Source organism: Penicillium argentinense, assembly GCF_028826775.1.
Source record: "Penicillium argentinense strain IBT 30761 chromosome Unknown utg000009l_segment0_segment0, whole genome shotgun sequence".
Lineage (NCBI taxonomy): Eukaryota > Fungi > Ascomycota > Eurotiomycetes > Eurotiales > Aspergillaceae > Penicillium > Penicillium argentinense.
Genome location: NW_026622668.1, coordinates 724186 through 744108, shown reverse-complemented (window position 1 = coordinate 744108; position 19923 = coordinate 724186). Strand labels below are relative to the sequence as shown.

At 51.2% G+C, this 19923-nt stretch overlaps 9 protein-coding genes across 9 annotated transcripts; 3 read left to right on the top strand and 6 right to left on the bottom strand.

The window, feature by feature from the left end:
- Positions 1 to 52: 52 nt before the first annotated feature.
- N7532_007874 (homocysteine S-methyltransferase family protein) lies at positions 53 to 1140 on the bottom strand (the record flags this gene model as incomplete). The annotated part of the gene is made up of 3 exons (XM_056620366.1): positions 53 to 190; positions 243 to 647; positions 682 to 1140. 3 exons carry the CDS (start codon positions 1138 to 1140, stop codon positions 53 to 55), a joined length of 1002 nt encoding a protein of 333 aa, XP_056471172.1.
- Positions 1141 to 1833: 693 nt separating this feature from the next.
- Positions 1834 to 2816, top strand: N7532_007873 (uncharacterized protein; the record flags this gene model as incomplete). Its single annotated transcript, XM_056620365.1, has 4 exons — positions 1834 to 1966; positions 2024 to 2189; positions 2247 to 2392; positions 2446 to 2816. 4 exons carry the CDS (start codon positions 1834 to 1836, stop codon positions 2814 to 2816), a joined length of 816 nt encoding a protein of 271 aa, XP_056471171.1.
- Positions 2817 to 3877: 1061 nt separating this feature from the next.
- Positions 3878 to 4368, top strand: N7532_007872 (putative RTA1 domain protein; the record flags this gene model as incomplete). The annotated part of the gene is made up of 2 exons (XM_056620364.1): positions 3878 to 4016; positions 4079 to 4368. 2 exons carry the CDS (start codon positions 3878 to 3880, stop codon positions 4366 to 4368), a joined length of 429 nt encoding a protein of 142 aa, XP_056471170.1.
- Positions 4369 to 4820: 452 nt separating this feature from the next.
- N7532_007871 (pentatricopeptide repeat protein) lies at positions 4821 to 7601 on the bottom strand (the record flags this gene model as incomplete). Its single annotated transcript, XM_056620363.1, has 1 exon — positions 4821 to 7601. The coding sequence occupies one exon, from the start codon at positions 7599 to 7601 to the stop codon at positions 4821 to 4823; it is 2781 nt and encodes a 926-aa protein (XP_056471169.1).
- A 410-nt stretch (positions 7602 to 8011) lies between these two features.
- Positions 8012 to 9892, bottom strand: N7532_007870 (putative tetracycline-efflux transporter; the record flags this gene model as incomplete). Its single annotated transcript, XM_056620362.1, has 3 exons — positions 8012 to 8100; positions 8159 to 9611; positions 9677 to 9892. The coding sequence occupies 3 exons, from the start codon at positions 9890 to 9892 to the stop codon at positions 8012 to 8014; spliced, it is 1758 nt and encodes a 585-aa protein (XP_056471168.1).
- Positions 9893 to 10438: 546 nt separating this feature from the next.
- On the bottom strand, positions 10439 to 11829 carry N7532_007869 (ferrochelatase HEM15; the record flags this gene model as incomplete). The annotated part of the gene is made up of 3 exons (XM_056620361.1): positions 10439 to 10872; positions 10932 to 11514; positions 11590 to 11829. 3 exons carry the CDS (start codon positions 11827 to 11829, stop codon positions 10439 to 10441), a joined length of 1257 nt encoding a protein of 418 aa, XP_056471167.1.
- A 369-nt stretch (positions 11830 to 12198) lies between these two features.
- Positions 12199 to 14461, top strand: akuA (uncharacterized protein; the record flags this gene model as incomplete). The annotated part of the gene is made up of 6 exons (XM_056620360.1): positions 12199 to 12261; positions 12335 to 12946; positions 12999 to 13845; positions 13900 to 14003; positions 14067 to 14300; positions 14351 to 14461. 6 exons carry the CDS (start codon positions 12199 to 12201, stop codon positions 14459 to 14461), a joined length of 1971 nt encoding a protein of 656 aa, XP_056471166.1.
- Positions 14462 to 15056: 595 nt separating this feature from the next.
- Positions 15057 to 16100, bottom strand: N7532_007867 (DUF3431 domain-containing protein; the record flags this gene model as incomplete). Its single annotated transcript, XM_056620359.1, has 3 exons — positions 15057 to 15105; positions 15162 to 15782; positions 15853 to 16100. 3 exons carry the CDS (start codon positions 16098 to 16100, stop codon positions 15057 to 15059), a joined length of 918 nt encoding a protein of 305 aa, XP_056471165.1.
- A 2256-nt stretch (positions 16101 to 18356) lies between these two features.
- N7532_007866 (U2-type spliceosomal complex subunit CWC24) lies at positions 18357 to 19425 on the bottom strand (the record flags this gene model as incomplete). Its single annotated transcript, XM_056620358.1, has 2 exons — positions 18357 to 18816; positions 18878 to 19425. 2 exons carry the CDS (start codon positions 19423 to 19425, stop codon positions 18357 to 18359), a joined length of 1008 nt encoding a protein of 335 aa, XP_056471164.1.
- Positions 19426 to 19923: the final 498 nt, after the last annotated feature.

The following is a 19923-nucleotide window of genomic DNA, read 5'->3' as shown; positions in this document are numbered from 1 at the left end:
TCTATATTTTCATTTCTTCGCTGGTTTCGTAGCCGACCTTTTTGATGTAAATTTACGCGGGAAACTGCTCCCGAAGGTTCTTGATATCTTTGTGCGAGGCTTTGCAGCATCCGCCCACGACGAAATGCTTGAAGGGTCCCTTTTCGTTTGCATCATTGACCACCTGCGCAAGTTGTACCTCCCAAGGCCGCTGCCATCGAGTCAGTAACCATCTCAAATCAAATTCTGAAGATATCACTTACAGCATCACGAGTACCATCCTGGCCTTCGGGCTTCTCCCAAGTCTGCGTCGTAGTATTGTAAACCTCCCCGTTCGTTCCATCGGGGTACAAAACCATACTCGGCACCTCGGACGCAAGTCCAGAAGCAACGACATCCTTCACACAGGCCCCAAATTTGGCCACAAGTCCAGAAAGCTTGTGAATCTTGGTGCAATTCATCCCAATCCCCCACGGCACAAGCCCACCCTCAATCGGAGCAATCGCGGCTTTCACAACCTCCTCAACACTACTCCCATCAGGAAGACACTCATCCTCCCGAGGGAAAACACAAGCAATCCAGAACCGCGCCACAATCCCCGAATCCCGAATTGCCCTCCTCACAGCTCGAACCTCATCCAATCGCGGCAGCGTCTCAAACGCAACATACTGAATCCGCCTCGTCAGATCCTCCCCCCTCGACATCCTGGAACAAACGCAATCGCTCCAGATGCCACTGATAGAGCTTCTCCTCGTCGTCGTGCTCCGCATCGTACTGGCCCCCGTACTCTTGACCGGGAATCATACACGCTCCATACGGACCAAGACTCAACGCGATCTTCGCGGACTCCCGCCCCTTGGACGCCTCGGCGACTTCCACTGCTGTTCGGAGGAATCGGCCTACATCAGACGCCGGAATACCCTCTGGAAATTGGGGTGTCTTGGTGCGGCAAAAGCCGTCTTTGTAGAGCTGGTAGGTGGCCGTCAGGAGGATGTCGATGCCTGCTTCGCCAAAGTCGGATTGGCAGGCTTGGAGCGTGTTGGTGTCTGAGACGAGTAGGTGCGAGGCCCAGAGGGGTGTGTCGGTGCTGGAGAATTGGACCCCGTATTTGTCCTGCAGGGATGTTCCCAGGCCTCCGTCTAGGATTTGCACTGAGGCCATTGTGTAATTGAAGATCTTGTAGAGCCGATCCAGTGGTGATTTGGTCGAGGCGGGGTGAGCTTTTGATATCGCTATCGCGGCTTCCTGCAGTGGCCCCACCTCGAAGGCGGTGGCTACACCACCTAAAAGTACACACCAATACATTCAGCTTACCCTAGTAGAGTACCCTAAGGCTGGCTGTGCGGAACCTTTAGTACATCTTAATTCACAATATTGCCTTTCCCTCTTTTTCTGACTACACACTAATAATTTTCTTCCTCGGCCTCTGAAAGTGTAGAATTTGTCCAACCTTGTGTTGTTTGGTGGCCATACCATCAATGTGAACAGACAGCACCTGGAAGAGTCCACCAGAAGTATTTGGGGCTCTCGGGCACTCCCTCAGTATTCGTCCTTTAATCCCCGCAGGGGCCAAGTTCTTTCCTTCAGTCCATCTGCCTCATTGGCGCACTTTTAAATCGATCGACATGACGATTACTCAGATAGGTATCCTGGAAATAAGGCCAGCCTTATACATTACCGTACACTCATAACGTACTGCATATCGTGCAGCCTTGCACATGCAGCCTCGCGATGACAAGCCAAGCCGGTGTAACCCCCTGGTAAACAATCGCTAGCTGGGTTTTATTTTCACCTTCTCATCTTTCCATTCTCTAACCACCCGAGGCACAAAGGGCTGTCGGGCCATTCTGGAAAATGTTTCCAATAATCCCTTACATTGTTTCGCTTCTTGCAGTCGCTCTTTATACCAGGGCAGATGGTGGTATCTCTACGGCGAGCGATAGTCTGCCGAAGAATCAGCAGGGATATGTCTCGATCAGCAGCAGTTGTAAGGAGTTTTCCTCCAATCGGACATGAATCAGGACTAATTTGTCTGCTACTATAGGGTCTGCGGCGACTTGCGAGGGCGACGGTCAATCCTATGTCATGTCAAGCACATACGGCCGATGCTGCGCCAATACCAAGTCAAACTGTGGATTCGCAACCAGCTGCAGGTCTCCTGCTTCAGGAGATGCCACAATCTTATACGGCGGTGGAGGAAGTTCTACATGGTGAGATCCTATTTGGAAATGGAAGGCTTTCATCTTTGCTAATAGACTTGTGCACAGCACCCAGGGTGACCCCTGCATCTTTATGACGATTTACGACACTGCAACCACCGACACCCCTCACCTGGATATATTTTGCGCGAACGGTTGGCCCACGACTGCGACTATCGCATTCCGAACTGTCCCCGCAGAGACTACGGCTGCCGGTAAGTTTGCCGATGTCTACACTACTTAAACATACTGACACGAAATATAACAGAAACCGGATCCCACTCTACCAGCATAGCAACACCTGGCGCCTCTCCCACCACATCCCTCTCCTCCTCAACCGCGACCTCAGACCCTTCAAACGAAAAGAAGGAAAGCAAAGCCTGGATTGCCGGCGCCGTCATCGGGCCTATAGCAGGGTGCGCGATTTTCGGAGCACTGGGCTTCTGGCTCGCATGGCGTCTGCGCAATAAGCATAAACACGGTGGACAACCTGAAGCGCATGACACGGTTTATTCAGATGCGCCGAAGGGTCGGCACTTTGTTGAGCTTGGGCAATCTTCTGCTCTGCATGAGATGCCTGGGAATTCTGCGAGTTCCAAGGCTGCGCCGTCGGAGTTGTACGCGGGTGATCATCGTTGAGCGAGTCTCGAATATCGCTGAGCTCGTTTCAATGAGCTGTTTGCGGATTATGCCCTCTTATACTAGAAAAGCATATTTTCTGCAGGGGCAGTCTACGACTGACTCTCCCGTTCTTCAACTACTTGAGATTTTTACGCTCAAAGATCGGCCTCTAGCCATTTAACGTCCGTTAACTTGTTAGATACGATAGATTAATAATATACCCTGGACGATATCTTGCCCCTTGTGACTTCATCACACACATTGAAATGCACGTTCCCTAGTTTGGAATTGACACTCGTGAGATTGTTCTGGCATCTGCCAGTTTCAATTGACATGTGAACCATACATACTATCTTAGGCAGGTTTGGACTGTTTTCGGGTCCCCAGGCATATACCTGAACAAGGCTTTAGAAACCGGCTCCAAATTACCCGTCAGTCCCTCCGCAGACCATAGCCTCGCTCGGCCTCTCCCGGTGCGCGCATGACTCCCAGTTCTGGGCGAATACTAATAACCCTGCATATACTCAAGCAGGCTTTTAGAATGTGATTTTAGAGTGTGAATGGGGATCTCCGAGAAACCATCATTTCACCAAGCTTCCCGGGCTAAATATCGTTCACTCTGCAATTCAGCAATTAATCTGGAGGGACTTCAAAATAAATACCCAGGGAAGAGCATGTTTTGGACCTGCTCCCTTGACTGGCGAGATAAGGATAGCCTTTTTTCTATTGGCCCGCAGAGATATCCCAAAATGGATACCACGATTCCATGATCCTATACTCTGCAGCCCAGCAAAAGAGCAGGCAGTCTATAAAGTGTTGGATTGCACTGGTTACGTCAGGAGTCCATCCAAAACTTCCATTTCTTGAAACACCCTCCTGCTTTCCTTTTCTTTTTTTTCAGGGAAAACCCCATCCAATCATGTCAAATCTACAACTCCCACAAAGCTCCAAAGCCTGCGTCCCATACAACTAGTCCATCCCAAATGGCTTTGGCTACCAACCATCACTACCCGCCGGAATCGTCTTTACGATCCTTTTCCTGATTACACACGTTGCGCACGTCAGACGGACGATCTTCCATGAACATTACTGGCTCGGCGCCGCGTTTAGTCTCGGATCCTCAGGGCCAGTTAATAGGCTGGGCCGCCCGGCTTGCTGCGAATCTCTGTCCATACTCGACTCCGTTGATGGACATGCAAATCGCTGTACTCATTATCGGTATTTCTTTCTTTCTCTGCATTTTAACACTTGAAGAGTTTTCTAATATTATTCTCAAATAGCCCCAGCTTTCACAACGGCCGGTATCTACGGAATCCTCACTCTCGTAGTCCCAATCGTTGGCCGAGACAAATCACTCCTACGTCCACGCCAGGACCTGATAATCTTCATGCTTGTCGACTTTTTCTCCGGGTCATTGCAGGCTATGGGTGGTGGCCTTGCCGCATCTGCATTTGGACAGAACAAAGATCCTGAACCCGGCACATATACAATGTTAGCTGGTATTGCAGCGCAACTCGCTGGGACTGCAATTCTCTCTCTGTTTTTTGAAGGCTGTCATTATTTGGGCTAGGCATGTCATTTAACATAACCCTTTTCATATTCATCTGCATGTTGCGACTATTCTTTTAATCACTTGTGTTGTTATTCGGGGGATATACAACACCATGGAGCTGAGTCAGAGCTGGCGCGGATATCTCATTACCCATGAGCGATATGCGATTGCTCTTGATGCTGTGATGATGTTTGTTTTTCTTGTTTGTTTTTAATGTTTGGAATCCTGGTTTCTTCATTCCCCAGGCGGCGCAGTCTGCGCAGAGTTTGAGAGATCGAGGTGAAGTCGGCAAAAGGTCAAGGGATGAATTGAGCAGGTCGATTCAAATTCAGTCAAACACCATATTTGCCGACAAATCGTTTAGCCAAATGAAAGGAAGAAAGTTTGGGTCAGGGATATATTCTAGACAGAAAAATTATTTTTCTAGAAATCTTATTGTACAGTGTTTATATACAGAATGCGTCGTGATGTTATCTGACCGGCTTACCGCCCGGGTACCACCGAGCTTGCTCAGGTAGCAAGCTTTGATCGGTCAACATGGCCAGCTCGCTCCACACTTGTTCCAGCTCTCCCTCATTTCGCTTTTTGTAGCCCGTGAGGAAGTCCAACTCCATCTCTTCATCAAAGTGATCGACCATCTTCTCAACAGAATAAGCCGGCAGGGTGTGTCGTTCCTCTGGGGCAAGAGAAACCAACCGACTGCGCATGCTCTTCTTGAGAACCGGGTCGGGAGATCGGTTTGTCCAATACTCATCACCCATTGACTTCTCTTCAAGGGCAGAGATGATATTATATAAGGTCGTGAGGTTGTAACTGGCGTCGGGAGAATCAACCTTCTTAGGCCCAAACTTTGTCTCCATAACGTGCTTCAGCCGTTGGGCCTCAACAAGAAAGTCGCGTCGAACGGGCTCGGACCGACTCAACACAGCTAGCAGGCACCACCAGACACCCCTCAGATTTTCAGCGTGGGTGAATGCACGAAGGCACAACTTGAACATAACTTGATCAAAGCCATGGGTCTTTCTCCATTTGGATCTGTAGACCGCTGTGAGAAGAACAATGGCCAGAATTCGGCGGCCATCAGAGATCAACCGCTTGCAGAGCGACGTCAACGCATGATGCTTGACAGTGAGGGTCGGTGTGGTCCGGCAAAGATTATAGTACTCGAACAATGCCATCTTCAGCAAATTCCCAGTCGTGACTTTATCGTGGATCTGCATGATCTGCTGGAAGAATAATGGCAGAACGCGCGGTTTTTGCGGATTGTGTCGGTATTTTGGTCGCTCGCTCCAAAGCGGCCATTCCCTCTTGATGAGAATTTGAGCATCGTGTAGACCGGCGGGACCGTTCCCGAGAATGGTGGCAATAACAGCCAGATGGACGTGAAGCGGTCTGATCACAAAACCTGCCCTCCTGGCCCCTCGAAAGACTCCAAGAGCCTCGTCAAATCTAGCTCCGTTTATGTGGTTCTCCATTTGCTTGTGGAGTGGGACAGAGCTGGAAATTGAATTGCTGCTGACGAGATCTTTCATGGTCTTCGGAAAAGTTTCTTCAGCGGGTACGTGGATCGGCCTCAAAACCCCTCGGTCAAGGGAGTAGGACGCATATCCAGATCCTAAAAGGCGCTGACTGCTAGATGCCTGCCCATATTGCTCCTTGGCAGCTTGAAGCATTCTCCAGATTCCGACGGGAGCACCTTCCATTGAAACCCGGCGCGCACCAAGAATTCCTATCAGCGTGTCTTGATCGAGTCCTGTGTTCCAATTCCGGTCCTCGGCCATGCGAGTTATCTGCCCGATATAGTTCGTGTCACCTCTCTCACACAGTGCCTCAAGAATGTGTCGATGCAGTACCTTGTCCGGGACAATCTCAAATTCATCGATACAGGTGACGAGGAAATCGAAGATTTGACGGCCTGCATGAGTGGGATAATATTCCAGAAAGACTCGATCGAAGATGAGGGCAAAGCTTCGCTTGTCACGCGTGAAACCGAGTTGATGCATTTCACGCAGCCCTGAAAAGACCCCTTCCCAATCGCATTTCAGAGCCCTGGCGTAGACGAGTAGACCAAGAGTGCGACATCCAGGTTGAACGTCGAATTTCACAGGCATATCTGCCACCAATGCCTCTGCATCCTCAAACTGCCCAGCCTCGATGTAGGCTTTGACTAGTGGGTTGAAGACTTTCTCCGTAGGAGTGCGTTGGAGATTGGCCAGTTTCGACAGAATTGTCCGGAATTCCACATTTACCAACTCAATATTTCGTGTCTTCCGCCAAATTCCATCCAGAAATGCACCGCAAAGACCGCCATTCTCATCGTTTCGGATGCGGGTGTAAAAGAGGGCCTTGGCGGGGCCCAGTCTCCTCGATTCCATCAAACATCGAAGCACAACTTCAAGCAGATGTGACGGGACGCTTAGGCTGGCACGGTGTCTTTCAAAGATAGAACCAGCAGAATCAACATGGCCTTCCTTCGCCAATATGTGCATCATTGTGGCCCACATCTCGGTATCAATCACAGACACTTTCTCCAAACGTTCGAAAAGAGTCCGAGCAAGAAAAATGTTGCCTTTCAAGCAATTCGCGGCAAATAGTTGACGAGCAGCTTCTCGTGTCTCGTAAGATATAGGTTCCTCGACTCGTGCAGGCACACGTTTCAAGAAAATATTCACGGCCTCGATCTCTTTGTCGTCCGCGATCAATGTACGTATGCGCTCCTCCAGTGACATTGCAACTTTCTCTTCGCCTTCCTTCGCCTGCCCAGCCTTACGAGCGAGAGCCACTCGGTTTATTGCCCGTTTCTTCGCCTCGACGCTCCGGGAAAGATCGAAGGAATCATAATGATGTGATTGCTTCGGTTTTTCCAGGCCATGACAAGGCTGGAAAGAGTCCGGGTGCGGTTCCAATATGCCTTGCGTGTCGCGCTGGTCTGTTCCGTCAACCTGTGGCAATCGTGGCATCTTCTTCAAGGAATCCAGCCCCATAAACTCGCCAGCCTCGGCTGCCTCCATCATGAGCGCGAGTCGCTTGGCGGAAGCGGTCGCATCGTAGTTCGGCGCCGAGGTTCGTAATGTTCGCTTGTTTTCGATGATCTGTTCGGCAACGCGGACTCGGCGGTGGACGTCGTAGGTCAAGACTCCTACTGTGCAGAAGCCGCCGACAGTAGAGCCAGCAAGAGCCAATTGGCGGAGCACTCGTAAAGCATTTCGAGATGGAACTGCTGGTGTCGAGTTCGCGGCTTTGGCAAACATCGTTGAAGCGGGAGCCGCTGAGTGCGCGCTGGTCTCACCAGCCGTGCATCAGCGAGCTTCACCGGCAGGAGTTTGAGTGTCAATGTCGTTCAAAACTCAAATGCTCGCCCCGGCGCCCGCCGTCGAAGTTGAAAGGAGGGGGATTGGCTGCTGGGCAATTGGAGATCAGGAGATGAGGGTAAACTCGGACAACTTTTTGCGGCACTCGCAAAACCGCGAGGTGGCCCGTGCATTGGCACATGGTCGGATCAGGTGATCCGTATTATTCCAAGGTTCAAGCTGGGACAATAGAGTGCCATGTACGCTCCTACGTAATATTCAAAGGGCCACTATAATTAAATATTTTCAGGATTGAGATTCCATTTAAGTCTAAATCGCAGGTAATGCTAAAATTTATATGTGAATTTCTTTCATGGCAAGAGCAGCTGATCTTCCTCGCTCTCGCCTTCTTCGTTAGCCTCAACAGTCACGTCTAGTGGAGGGTCATCGTCCAGGGTGACTAAAATTGTGTTAGTTAGCTGGGATATAGTGTAAGTTTCTGTAGAATAGAGACTTACCGTGGGGTCGGATAAGTAGACTCATCAGGAAAGTCAGTCCAAAGACAGCTGCAAGAGAGACAAACACCGTCTGAGGATAGGTTGCCACTGTCATACTGTAGATTAGATTGAAGACAGTGGGTGCAACCACTCGGGCCAGAGCATGCAACAAGCCGGTAGCACCGAGAAGTTGTCCAATACGTTCGTGTGGAACGTGTTTGGTGAGAGAAGATTGCAGAGTCGGCGAACCCATACCACCGATCGACGCGACAGCGCCAGAGAAAATCATCATTGCCGGGTGTTTGGACAACGCGTATCCGATATATCCAAGCACATCGAATACCACTGACAGCCGGATAAGAACTATGTCAAGCATGTCCGATCCCCGAATGATGCCATCGTTGGCGGATGGAGTGCGGAAGAATCGGGCAACAATCGGAAGGACGACAAACAAGTTGATCACCCGAACGATGTTGATGATTGACACAAAGAGGCTGGATTCAACATTGCCCCAGTTGAACATATATTCGGCATATATGATGATGACTTGCATAGTACCCATCGCGACACCAAAGACCGCCGTGTCCATCGCAGCCAACAGGATGATGTTCCTCCGAAGAGCCGGGCTGGCACCTCGACGGTTAGGGAACAAAACGCTTGGACGGCCAACGGCAGGCAATAAGATCGAAAGGGGTGATAGGAGGTTTATTGGGTTGAGAGTTTGCAAGGAGTACCATTTGGAAGGTTCGGTGCTCGCCTTCTTGGCAAGATGCCTCTCTCGTGCAGCAAGCTGGCGCTCCTTCGAAAGACTCTCGGGCACAATGAGAAACACTGATAGTACAAAAACGGCATGGAAGATGAGACCAATCAAGAAGACGATCAGCACTTTTCCAGTCTGTTTAATGATATATGCTGCGCCCGTAGGGCCAGCCGCGATGCCCAAGAACAGGGCGCCGTGAAACAAACCAAATGCCACGCTGCGGCGGTCGGGAGGCGTGCAGTCAGTGGCATAAGAATGAATCAGGGCTGTGGCGCCAGTAAAGGAGCCTCCTAGACCATCCATCACAGCTCCAAGGAAAAGCAAGTTGACCGGCATATGCTCAGGCCACTTGGCTAAGAGGACGGTGATGACTTCATTGAGAACAGCACCTGTCGCGCCCAGCGCGATCAACTTTGTGCGGCCATAGCGATCGGACAAGTGACCCAGGCGAGGGCTCACCAGTGCCGATATGATACCTGTGATAAGGTTCAGGTACAGCTGAAAGCGCGCCACCAAGGACTGCACTTCAGGAAGCCGACATTGGGAATTGTCTTCTCCAAAAACGACGGGCAAATATGTAAAATTTGAGTCCTTCATGGATCTCTCCGAGAAGTAATCCCGGCAAATCAAACTCATGATCAGATTAATTTTTGGGACAGCAAGGCCGCCAAAGCCCAGCGTGAAAAGCAGGCCAAATGGCAATAGCCACATAATCTGCAACGATCGCGATCAGATAAATGGTCTCGGCAACCGTTGCACCATAAAATGATCTCACTCACGTGTGGTCGTCTCCATCGCGGTCGACAGTCTGTTTCATCGGATTGCCCGTCATCCCGCGGCCATTCTTCCTCCAAGTCATCATCGCCCACCAGCAGGGGTTCCGTATGAACGCGCATCGGGGTATTCTTAGTCGCTGCAGCCGCAGGACGCTCACCCCCAGCCTGTTGTTGTGCATCGAGCGCGCTTTCGCCCGCAAAAAGCTCCTCGTTCTCCATGGCGGCAATCACACTGCAATCTGGATCTGAAAATGGGTCGCGACCGCGTCTACGGGCGCATTTTTGGATTCAAAAAGAGGGGACGCAATGGTGTCAGGATGACTTGTCCATAGCAGCAGGAGCCTCGGAACTTGTGAGGGGAAGAATGCGACACTCCGCGCGTCCCAGTTTCGTCTTATCAAGCAGGTTTCCAACGGGCCAAACGCTTTCCGTTCCCCGGGCCCGCTTGATAAGCAAGAATAAAGCCGGAATCTCCGGCCCCACATCAACAATTGCCATTTCTACTCGAGTCCAGGTCTTTTCCCGGTTGTACCTTGTTCCTATGGTAGTACATGTACTAGTCAGAAAGTTAGCGAGCGATGAGATAGACTGGTAGTTCGTGTTTTATATTAGTTAACGCCAGCACAAATTTTAGTACAAAAGTCCCGATTGCCGCCCAACGCCGAAGCCCGTCCCAACTAATAATATTTACACAATTGCAGGAATCCATACACACAAGATATCGCAATAATCAACCCACTTTACAACACCAACGGACCGTGTTGCTTACCAGCGAAGAACTTTTTCTGTTCCAGGCAGCGATCGCTGCGGCACCCTTTGGCAGCGTAGAGTCATTTGAGCCGAGCAGGGCTCTTCCTTCCGTAGATGTTCGTGAGCAATGTCAGCAAGTCCCTGGATGAAGACCGGATTTCCGTTCAAACTCTCAGCCCGCTTCACACCGGGGCTGTTGGCCTCCTCCATGACTTCCAAATCCAACTCGTACAGGGTTTCGATATGGTCGCTGGTAAAAGCGATGGGCACAAGAATGAGATCCGACTGGCCGCGCTTCACATACTCCATGACGGTATCCTGGGTCTGAGCTCCCAGCCAGGCCTTGGGGCCGACCTGGGATTGCCAGCAGAGACGGTATGGGTTGCTGAACTTCAGGCGTTGCATGACAGCGTGAACAGTGGCGGCCACTTCGGCAGGGTAGGGATCACCTATGGAAATTGGGTCAGAATAAGCCTGTCTTGAAGCAGAGACTTCGTTCGGTACTCACCTCGGTTGACTACATCCATGGGCAGACTGTGAGCAGAAAACAACAAAATGACTTGGCTCCGCTTCTCTTCAGGATAGGTCTTCAACTGGGCCTCAATATTTTGGGCGAAAGCCTCGACAAGACCTGGGTGTGTTGGCCACCGATCGATGACACTCCACTGGATCGAGCCGGTCGGGTCTTCCTCTCCGTTTGCGCGCTTGCCCTCCAGGCGGTTGCGCCACTTCCACAGCTCATTCAGAGAGCTTCCGGTCGTGGAACAGGAGTATTGCGGGTATTGAGTGAATGCAACGGCTCGACCACCCTTGCCATTTCCAAACCCATCTTCAAGCAGTTGGTTGTACATAGTCTCGGTCAAAGGAGCGGCGTATCGGAATGCGACGTAGGGCTTGTGCGGCGCGGTCTCGGGCGACATCTTGTCCAGCAGTTTACACATCTCGGCGCATTGATACTCGGACCACTTGCGAATAGGAGATCCACCACCGATATCTGCGTATTGCTTCTGGATTTTGGGTGTTCGCCGACGAGCGATGAGAGGTCCAAGATATGGCTGGAATCGTCCGAGAGGAATAAGGTCACCATCCGCCTTCAAGGAAAATTACAGTTAGCCACATGACCAAATTTTATAAATTGGATTGAGCAAGAACGGAAGAGCACTGACAAAGAGTCGACTCAGAAAGTCCTCCACCTCGCCCGTAGTCGAGGGACCACCCATGTTCATGAAAACCATCGCCGTCGGACCCTTCGAGCCCGTAGCATCTTGAGTGACGGGCGGAACCACCGTCGCAAGGTTGGATCGCTGGATTCTGCTGTGTGCCACGCAGCTCCGAGCCAGCGGCCGAGTACCGAACGTGGCACTGGTCACCAACCGGGGGATTGCGAAAGGACTGCGGAAGGTCATGACTGTAATAAGTAAAAAAAAAGAAAGAAAGAAGGGGAGATAAACTGCGCGATTGACACAAAACAAGAAAAGAAAATCAAACGGCCGCAGTCGACCAGAAACAGGTGTCGTTTGTCGTGAAGGAACAGAATGCGAAAGAGAGGAGCCGCCAGCTTTCCAGCTTTCCAACTTCCGCGGTCCGCCTGCAGCCATTTCCCGGAAGCCAATCACGTTGCCCGCGGGAGTCAGCAGCGAGCCGGTAGAAGTCACCTGACCTTCGCGTTTCCCCCGCGTCGATCGCGTCGAAGGCAGCAGCGCCGGGCCATCAGGCTGCATTGTCCGACCTGGGCAGTCTTACTCCAACAACCATCTACGAAACACCTCAGCAGCATGGCGGAAGATAACTACACGTGGGAAGAAGGGGATTTCGAGGAGGAAGATGTCGACGAAACGGTGAGTACAATAAAAAAGATTCGCCATTCCGCACACATCTATAGACACAAACTGACCCCATCGTGAATATCAGAGCTTCCGATCGGTCAAAGATGCTGTCCTTTTCGCAATCGATGTGAGCAGCTCAATGCTTACGCCCCGACCATCAAACGATCCCAAGAAACCCGGCGCAGAATCACCGGCGTCTGCTGCCCTCAAATGCGCATACCATTTAATGCAGCAGCGCATCATCTCGAACCCAAATGACATGATCGGCGTCTTGCTCTATGGGACTGAATCATCAAAGTTCTACGAAGAATATGGAGAGAATCGTGAAGATCTATCCTATCCCCATTGTTATCTGTTTACCGATCTTGATATCCCCTCCGCCGACGAAGTAAAGGCGCTGCGAGCTGTGGCCGAAGATGAGGAAGAAGCGAACAAAATTCTCCAGCCATCAAACGAGCGCGTGCCAATGTCTAATGTGTTATTCTGTGCCAACCAGATTTTCACTTCCAAAGCTCCAAACTTCCTCTCCCGGCGACTTTTCATCGTGACGGATAATGACAACCCCCACGCCGACAACAAGTCTTTCCGATCAGCTTCGACTGTTCGCGCAAGAGACTTGTACGATCTTGGTGTAACCATTGAACTTTTTCCCATATCGAGGCCGGACCATGTATTCGATACCTCCAAGTTCTACGATGTATGTTGTATATCGCCTCTGGAAGAGTATACGATTACTGACATGCTCGCAGGATATCATCTACAAAACAGCGCCCAGTGACGGCGAGGCTCCGGCCTACCTTCATCCTGATACAAACACCTCAACTGCCAAAGGCGACGGCATCTCGTTGCTCAACTCACTTTTGTCCAGCATCAACTCGCGATCTGTGCCCCGGCGGTCGCTCTTCACAAATGTCCCATTGGAGCTTGGCCCCGACTTCAAAATCTCGGTGAATGGATACTTGTTGCTGAAGAAGCAAGAGCCAGCGCGGAGCTGCTACGTTTGGCTGGGCGGAGAGACCCCGCAGATCGCCAAGGGTATCACCACCCAAATGGCGGAAGATACGGCTCAAACTGTGGAAAAATCAGAAATCCGCAAGGCGTACAAATTTGGAGGTGAACAAGTCTCATTCACGACTGAGGAACAACAAGCCCTAAGGTACTTTGGGAGTCCCATCATCCGAATCATTGGTTTCAGGCCGCTTTCTGCCTTGCCCATCTGGGCCAATGTGAAGCATCCCTCCTTCATTTACCCTACGGAGGAAGACTATATCGGCTCGACCCGTGTCTTTTCGGCCCTTCAACAAAAACTTCTTAAGGACCAAAAGCTGGCCTTGGTCTGGTTCATCCCTCGCAAGAACGCAACACCCTGTCTGGCTGCTATGATCCCCGGTGAGGAAAAGGTTGATGACAACGGTGTCCAGAAAATCCCGCCTGGAATGTGGATTATTCCTCTTCCATTTGCCGATGATATACGGCAGAATCCAGATTACCCCCGGCATGAGCCATCAGAAGATCTGATCGACGCGATGCGTGACGTGACTGGGCAATTGGAGCTTCCCAAAAAGTCATACGATGCTCAGAAGTATCCAAACCCTTGTATGTCGTTGCGTCATTGGAAGGTCAACGATTGAGATACTAATGCTTTGCCAGCTCTTCAATGGCATTATCGCATTTTGCAAGCTCTAGCACTGGACGAAGATGTTCCTGAAACGCCAGAGGACAAAACCACGCCCAAGTATCGACAGATTGACAAGGTAAGTTGCTCCAGTCCATGACGACAGAACATATAGAATATAAAGCTAACTTTGATATCATAGCGCGCGAGGGACTATGTTCTGGCGTGGTCTGACCTATTGAATGAGGAAGCGAAAACAGCGTTTGGCGGAACAGCTGCTACTAAGTCGACCCTTGTCAAGCGCGGCCCAAAGGACCGGGCCGACAGTGCTGGAGATGCTGCTGATCCCCCCAAGAAGCGGGTGAAAACAGAGGGCGATGCTGCCAGTTTAGACGACGAAATCAAGAGGAGTTTTGAAAAAGGAACAGTTGCCAAGGTATGCATTGTCCTATCTTGGCTGCTGATTATAATGCTAACAAATCCTAGCTTACCATGCCCATGCTGAAAGAATTTCTTACAAGCAAGGGCCGCTCCGCAGCTGGGAAGAAGGCTGATCTGGTCGATCGAGTGGAACAATACTTTGAGCAGAAACTTTGAGCTATTTTTTGTCGCTGGTCAGTGATAAACGATCTAAATAATGAATGATGACCATCCAATTCGAGTTCTTCTATCCTGCTTAGTATTCGTCGGCAGCAGCTGCTAAGCATGGTGAAACAAGTGTAATGTAGCATATTAAATAGTCCAGTGTGGAGGTAGAAGCTCTACAGGTTGATTTGAGTTCAATGCCAAGCTTGATGGGCGTCTCCATCTAGTATGTATGCAGTTAGAATATTCGCTTCTCGTACATGCGTATATGTAGTATTTTTCAATATGATTGGAGCTGCATTTGCAGTATAGTCTATATACATTCAACCAGGAACAAGAGCGAATGCAGTTCCAGTTGTACCAAAGCAGCATCGGCAGAAGTACAAAGATCCCTTCTCCGGGCGCCTAAACAGAATCGAATTTGATCGCCGAAAATTAACCGTTTAAAACTCCGCGGTCCGTTGGGACACATGAGGTAGATGAAAGAATGAGGCTCAGCGCAATGCGTATCGAAAATGCCGACAAATGCGTAGTAAGACGGTCGGGTAGCCTCTATGGGCTGACTGAAGACATTGGTGGGAATCGAATGGGAGTAGAACGTAATGGCTCAACACTGTCCATAGACCTGGCAGTAACAGAGTTGTTCGTCGGGGCAGCTGGAAGACTGTTATTAAATGACTTCAATGAATCTGAACGTTGAGTCGCAACTTACTATACCGAGTTCATGCCAAAAATCACATGCCACAAGAACTCCATCACCCTCCCAGACGAAGCATCATTCAGTTGCGTCTCGATAATCCACTGTCGGAATTTGACATAGTCCTGCCGCGGCCGGCGATGCACCTGGCTTCGCGAAACCGCAAATTGCGCACAGCAGGCTGTGCCGATTTGAGTCGGCTTGCGCATGTATCTCTGGTCGTAGGACTCCATCTCATACGGTGATGACATATTCAAGGGGGGTGTGCTCGTTCCCTCGAAGACATCCCACCAGACCTGCTCGGTGACATGGCGATTGAAGCGGTGGGCTTCCTTGCAGCCCGGGTTCCAATTGCAGCGGAGGTTGACGTAGCCATTTTGTTGAACAAAGTCGAGTTGTAGGTTGCGCATGGCAATCACGTTGTCGTGTAGGGGCGCATCGACGTGCCATGCCATGAGAAATCCCGCGCGGTGGGCGTGGAGAAAGGCGATTGTTGATGGGAGTTCGTAGTAGTAATCAATCACGTAGGTAAGGTAGGCCATAGACTCATGGCCTTTGTTGGTAGGGGTCGTCAGGATTTCGTTATTGGATCGCGTGTCTTCGGAGGGATTGACGATGTAAATGGCCCGTTGCCAGCTGAATTGCGAAGAGCGTACTGTGAGCCTTTTGACGCCTTTGCGCGAATCAAGGGCAAGGTGATACGTACTCCGGAAGCTCCTCCTGAACCCACTCAGTGTGTTCTTCTTCCAGTTTGGCCATCACAATGACCTTATCTCCCGGGTTGCCGTACCCTTGGACAGGGCTTTGGTAATCCTCATTGCGATCCAACCAATCAACCAAGTATGCGCCAGCGCGATATTGATTGCAAAGGTCTCGAAGATGGGTTTCCAAAAGGTATAAAGAGAAGAATAACAGGAACGAGGCGCATATTGCGAAGCGTAATCCGCCTTTCATGTTGACCACGAAGGGGGAAGTGTGGTTAGGGAATACCTCAGGTATCCAAGGGAGGGAAACCCTTAAAACGGATAATCCCGTTCAACTGCGCAGAAATCACCTCACAGAGGGCTGATCATCCATTTATAAAAGCAATTGATTCGATGGGACCGACAATTAAGTATTGGGCTCGTGGGGATAAGGGTGTCGAAGGGTGAAGAGGGAGAGAAATTTGGCTGCAGGGACGGAGGAAAGGAGACGGTACAAAAAGGCGCGGGCACAAATCATCCAGTAGCCACGCGGGACAAAAGGACGGGCAGTGGGGAGGGGAAAGGAAAGAGGAAAAGGATTGACCGAAGAAGAGTTTAAAGGAGAGGGAAAAGTGGAAATCGAGTTATCTTCCCGCACGATCTGGGAATGGTCTGGAGGTAAAGTAGCAAGACGGTGGAAGGGAAGGGGGGCGCGGGTCCATGCTCCCAAGTTTTCTTCGCCATTATGGAGTCTAAACTGCGTTTAACTTAGAATTGCCCATCTAATCTCACGTCATTGGCCACGGAGGAGGCGGTTCAGGGGATTTGAGAGGAGGGGAGGCCCAGAATCGAAACCGGGGGAAGGATGAGGGCTGCTCTGGCCCTTAGCACAAAGCTTGGCTCGAGGTTGCGTAGCGCCTCCCGTCCCCTAACCTGGCGCCGGGCCTAAGATCTGATTGGGAAAAGCGGTTCAGAGATGGGGAACGGGCGCGCAACTACCGCTGGGCGCGCAAGGATCGCAGCCAATCTGCATAGAATTGGCAGCTTGGACCCCCGTCTAAATGGAGAAGGGTCGTTGCGGCCATTCGCGTGTGATAGGTACCATGGTCCGCACGTGGCGAACGGCTTTTTGGAGAAACAGAGTCGAGGGAAACCCCGCCGTCTGGAAAAAGGTGGTGCCGTTGTGCAAGGACGACGCGGAGTACGTAGTTCCCCACCGCGCTATTGGTTAGTGTCGCATGCCATGTGGAGCGCAAAGACAACCCCTAAAACAGAAAGACTGATCGTTGGTGGCCGTGTTGATGTTCCTACCGAGAGCTCGGTCAGAAGATGTCAAGTGTGGCGCTGGCCAGAGTCGCCCGGCGGAGTCTCAAGACGCCTCTCACGGAAATTCACCACACGCCTTTTGAATCCGACGGTTGATTTGGGTTCTGACACGCGGCACAGTGTGGCGATGACAGAATTGGACCCACCACGTCCATGGCAGTGGCACGATCAGCGCAGCAATAAATGGTGCTCCCGCTTTTGATTTGGGGTGTTGCACCCGCCAAGATCACACACGGTGGGAAAAGAAGAAGCGTAAGAGGGGATCGGCTGTCCGTGAACCGCTCAACGCAGCGTCCCAGAGTGCAGAGTGGGCAGACGAGACTGGAGAATCAGGGTACCGGGGCCTTTGAAACGGGTTCTCATGACGAAGGAACGCTGATCCGGAGCCATTGCGTCAGTGACTCGGGGCCCTTGCTGTGTATTGTCCATTGATAGATAATGGCTCGATCATTCGGGGGCGCATTCTAGCGATTCATGCATAGGTAGAGGGACGCCGCGCTGGGAATCTTGCATCGGATCGGAGTACAGTCCGGCGGGACACGTCTCATTGGTGGGGTTCATGTCCAAGTCAGGTTGAAATCGGAGTTACCGCGTGGCTAGCAGTCTTGGCTGTGCTAGAAATCTGCCAGGTATACATTGACGAACAGTCCTGTTTCACTTTTGATCGAACCGAATGCGATCTGATGGAGCTCGGTCGGAGATCGGGTTGTGGGATGGGAGGTTCCCACGGTCAAAAAATGGTGGGGGAGCCAGGGTCGTCGTATTCGTACAAATTGCCGTTTTCGTCCTGATGAACTCCACTGGAGCTCCAGACTACAAAATTGCACTTCCAGGCAACGATTGCCATTGGTAAAGAAAGCTTGTGACTGTTTATTTGGTCTGACAGTTACAAATTCATTTAACCCGAATAATCGTACACGTTTGTTTGGTGTTGTGATATGCAAAGATCCCGAGGAGGCCTCGGCTCGGGGATGCGACGGGATATATACATCTACAGTACAGGGCCCACCATTCGGACATGTCAGTGGAATGACCTTCTCATAAACTTTGTCCATATCCACCGTAAAACCCCTTGTACTGCATGTACCCGCTCACTCCGATTGTCTCTGTGTAGGGTGGGGTCCCACTACCTTAGGAATGGCGTGTAGCCGACTCGATTTTTTGATGCAATGCAGTCCAGCTGCGTTTCTCATAGTCCCATTCATTCACCACCCTCCTCTTCGTCGGGAACATCCTTGCCTTCCGCGATTGCCTTTTCACGTAGCTTCCGCGCGCGCTCGCGTTTCTTGTCCAGCAAAGCGTTGAGCTTCTTTGCCGTGTTGAAGACACCACCAGTCCCGGCGCCACAAGCTGCGCATTTTGGGTTCTTGCGATACCGCTGCAGAGCGCAGGATTCGCAGAAATAGTGACCGCATTTGGTCATGATGGGATTGTTGTAGGATTTCTTACAGATGATGCAAGCGAAAGGGATGCTTTCGAGCAATGCATCGTCCTCATCCTCGTCCTCCTCGTCGGCCATGCCAGCGCCTTTCCGTTGGGAAACGACCTTTCCGTTCTGATTCTTGCCAGTCCCAGACTCCCAGTCACGATCCAGCTCCCATCCTTGTTTGTAATCTTCACGAGCATGCAAGAACTTGCAAGAATCGCCGAAACCACAGAATCTAAGAATAATTAGCATACGTTCGACATGATGATGGGGTCAGGAATCACAGAAGAACTTACCCAGTCTGCTTGTAGTCCTTGCAAACATCCGGGGCGAAATCCATCGTGGTGACTGTGCGCACATTCGTGGGTGCCTTCATCGGACCGAACTTTTTGCCCGGCGCATCGGGGTTCTTCTGAATGAAGGACTGGTAGTTGGCAGAACCCTTATATGTTCCGTCGACGACTGGCTCATTGGAAGTATTCTCTTTACCCGCGCGCGATCGTGTTGACCCTAGCAGGTTCTTTGCGTTGAGATCTTCATCGTACCAGTTGGCGGATTTGGTTGCATCGTTGCTCGAGGTCAAGCGCACGGGCGCGGCGTTCGACGTTTGGTCGGCCTCGGGATCTTTTCGGGGGGCATTGGCAGTGGAGGATGCGGAAACAGCGACATTCTTCCGGCGTCTCTTAATGCGATGTCCCTCGTCATCGTCTGAGGAGGTAAAGCCAGAGTCGTCATCGGAGGCCGGAGGTGGAGTGGCGGGCTTCTTGCGAAAGTTGGCCTTGGCTTTGGAGCGCTTCTTGAAGCCGAACTGGAGGACAGGTTCTGCGACGGAATCTTCGGCCATGGTGGCGGTGACGGAGAGGGAGAGTGAGAGTATGGCTGAAGTTGCGATGGTAACTACCAGTAGCAGCTTGGTAGATCTCGTAGTACCATCATGTGTAATCGATAATCGGCTAGCCCGAACCATCTCGAAGAATGAGTCAGCAATGCAAACCGGGCAAACACGACGCGATGCGACGAAAACAACCCGCGGTCGAATCAGAAGCCCGGCGGGTTGTTTACTGCGAGGTATATTTGGAACAGCTGGCCGTACATGAGAGAAATGCACATCCCAAGGTACCTGCCGATGCCCCTAAACCCCCTGAATGTAAAATCAATATGCATCCTCTTCCCACGTAGATGTCCCCTTGTATCTGCTTTACTCGTACAATTTTACAATATTGGGGCACGCCCTCGCCTGGGGGTCTCAAACACCGGCGTCCCTGGGGGAGAATCACCGCTTCGGCGCTTCTTCTCTTTCCCTCCTCCCCGCCCGAGTCGCCCACCACCAGATCCCACCCTC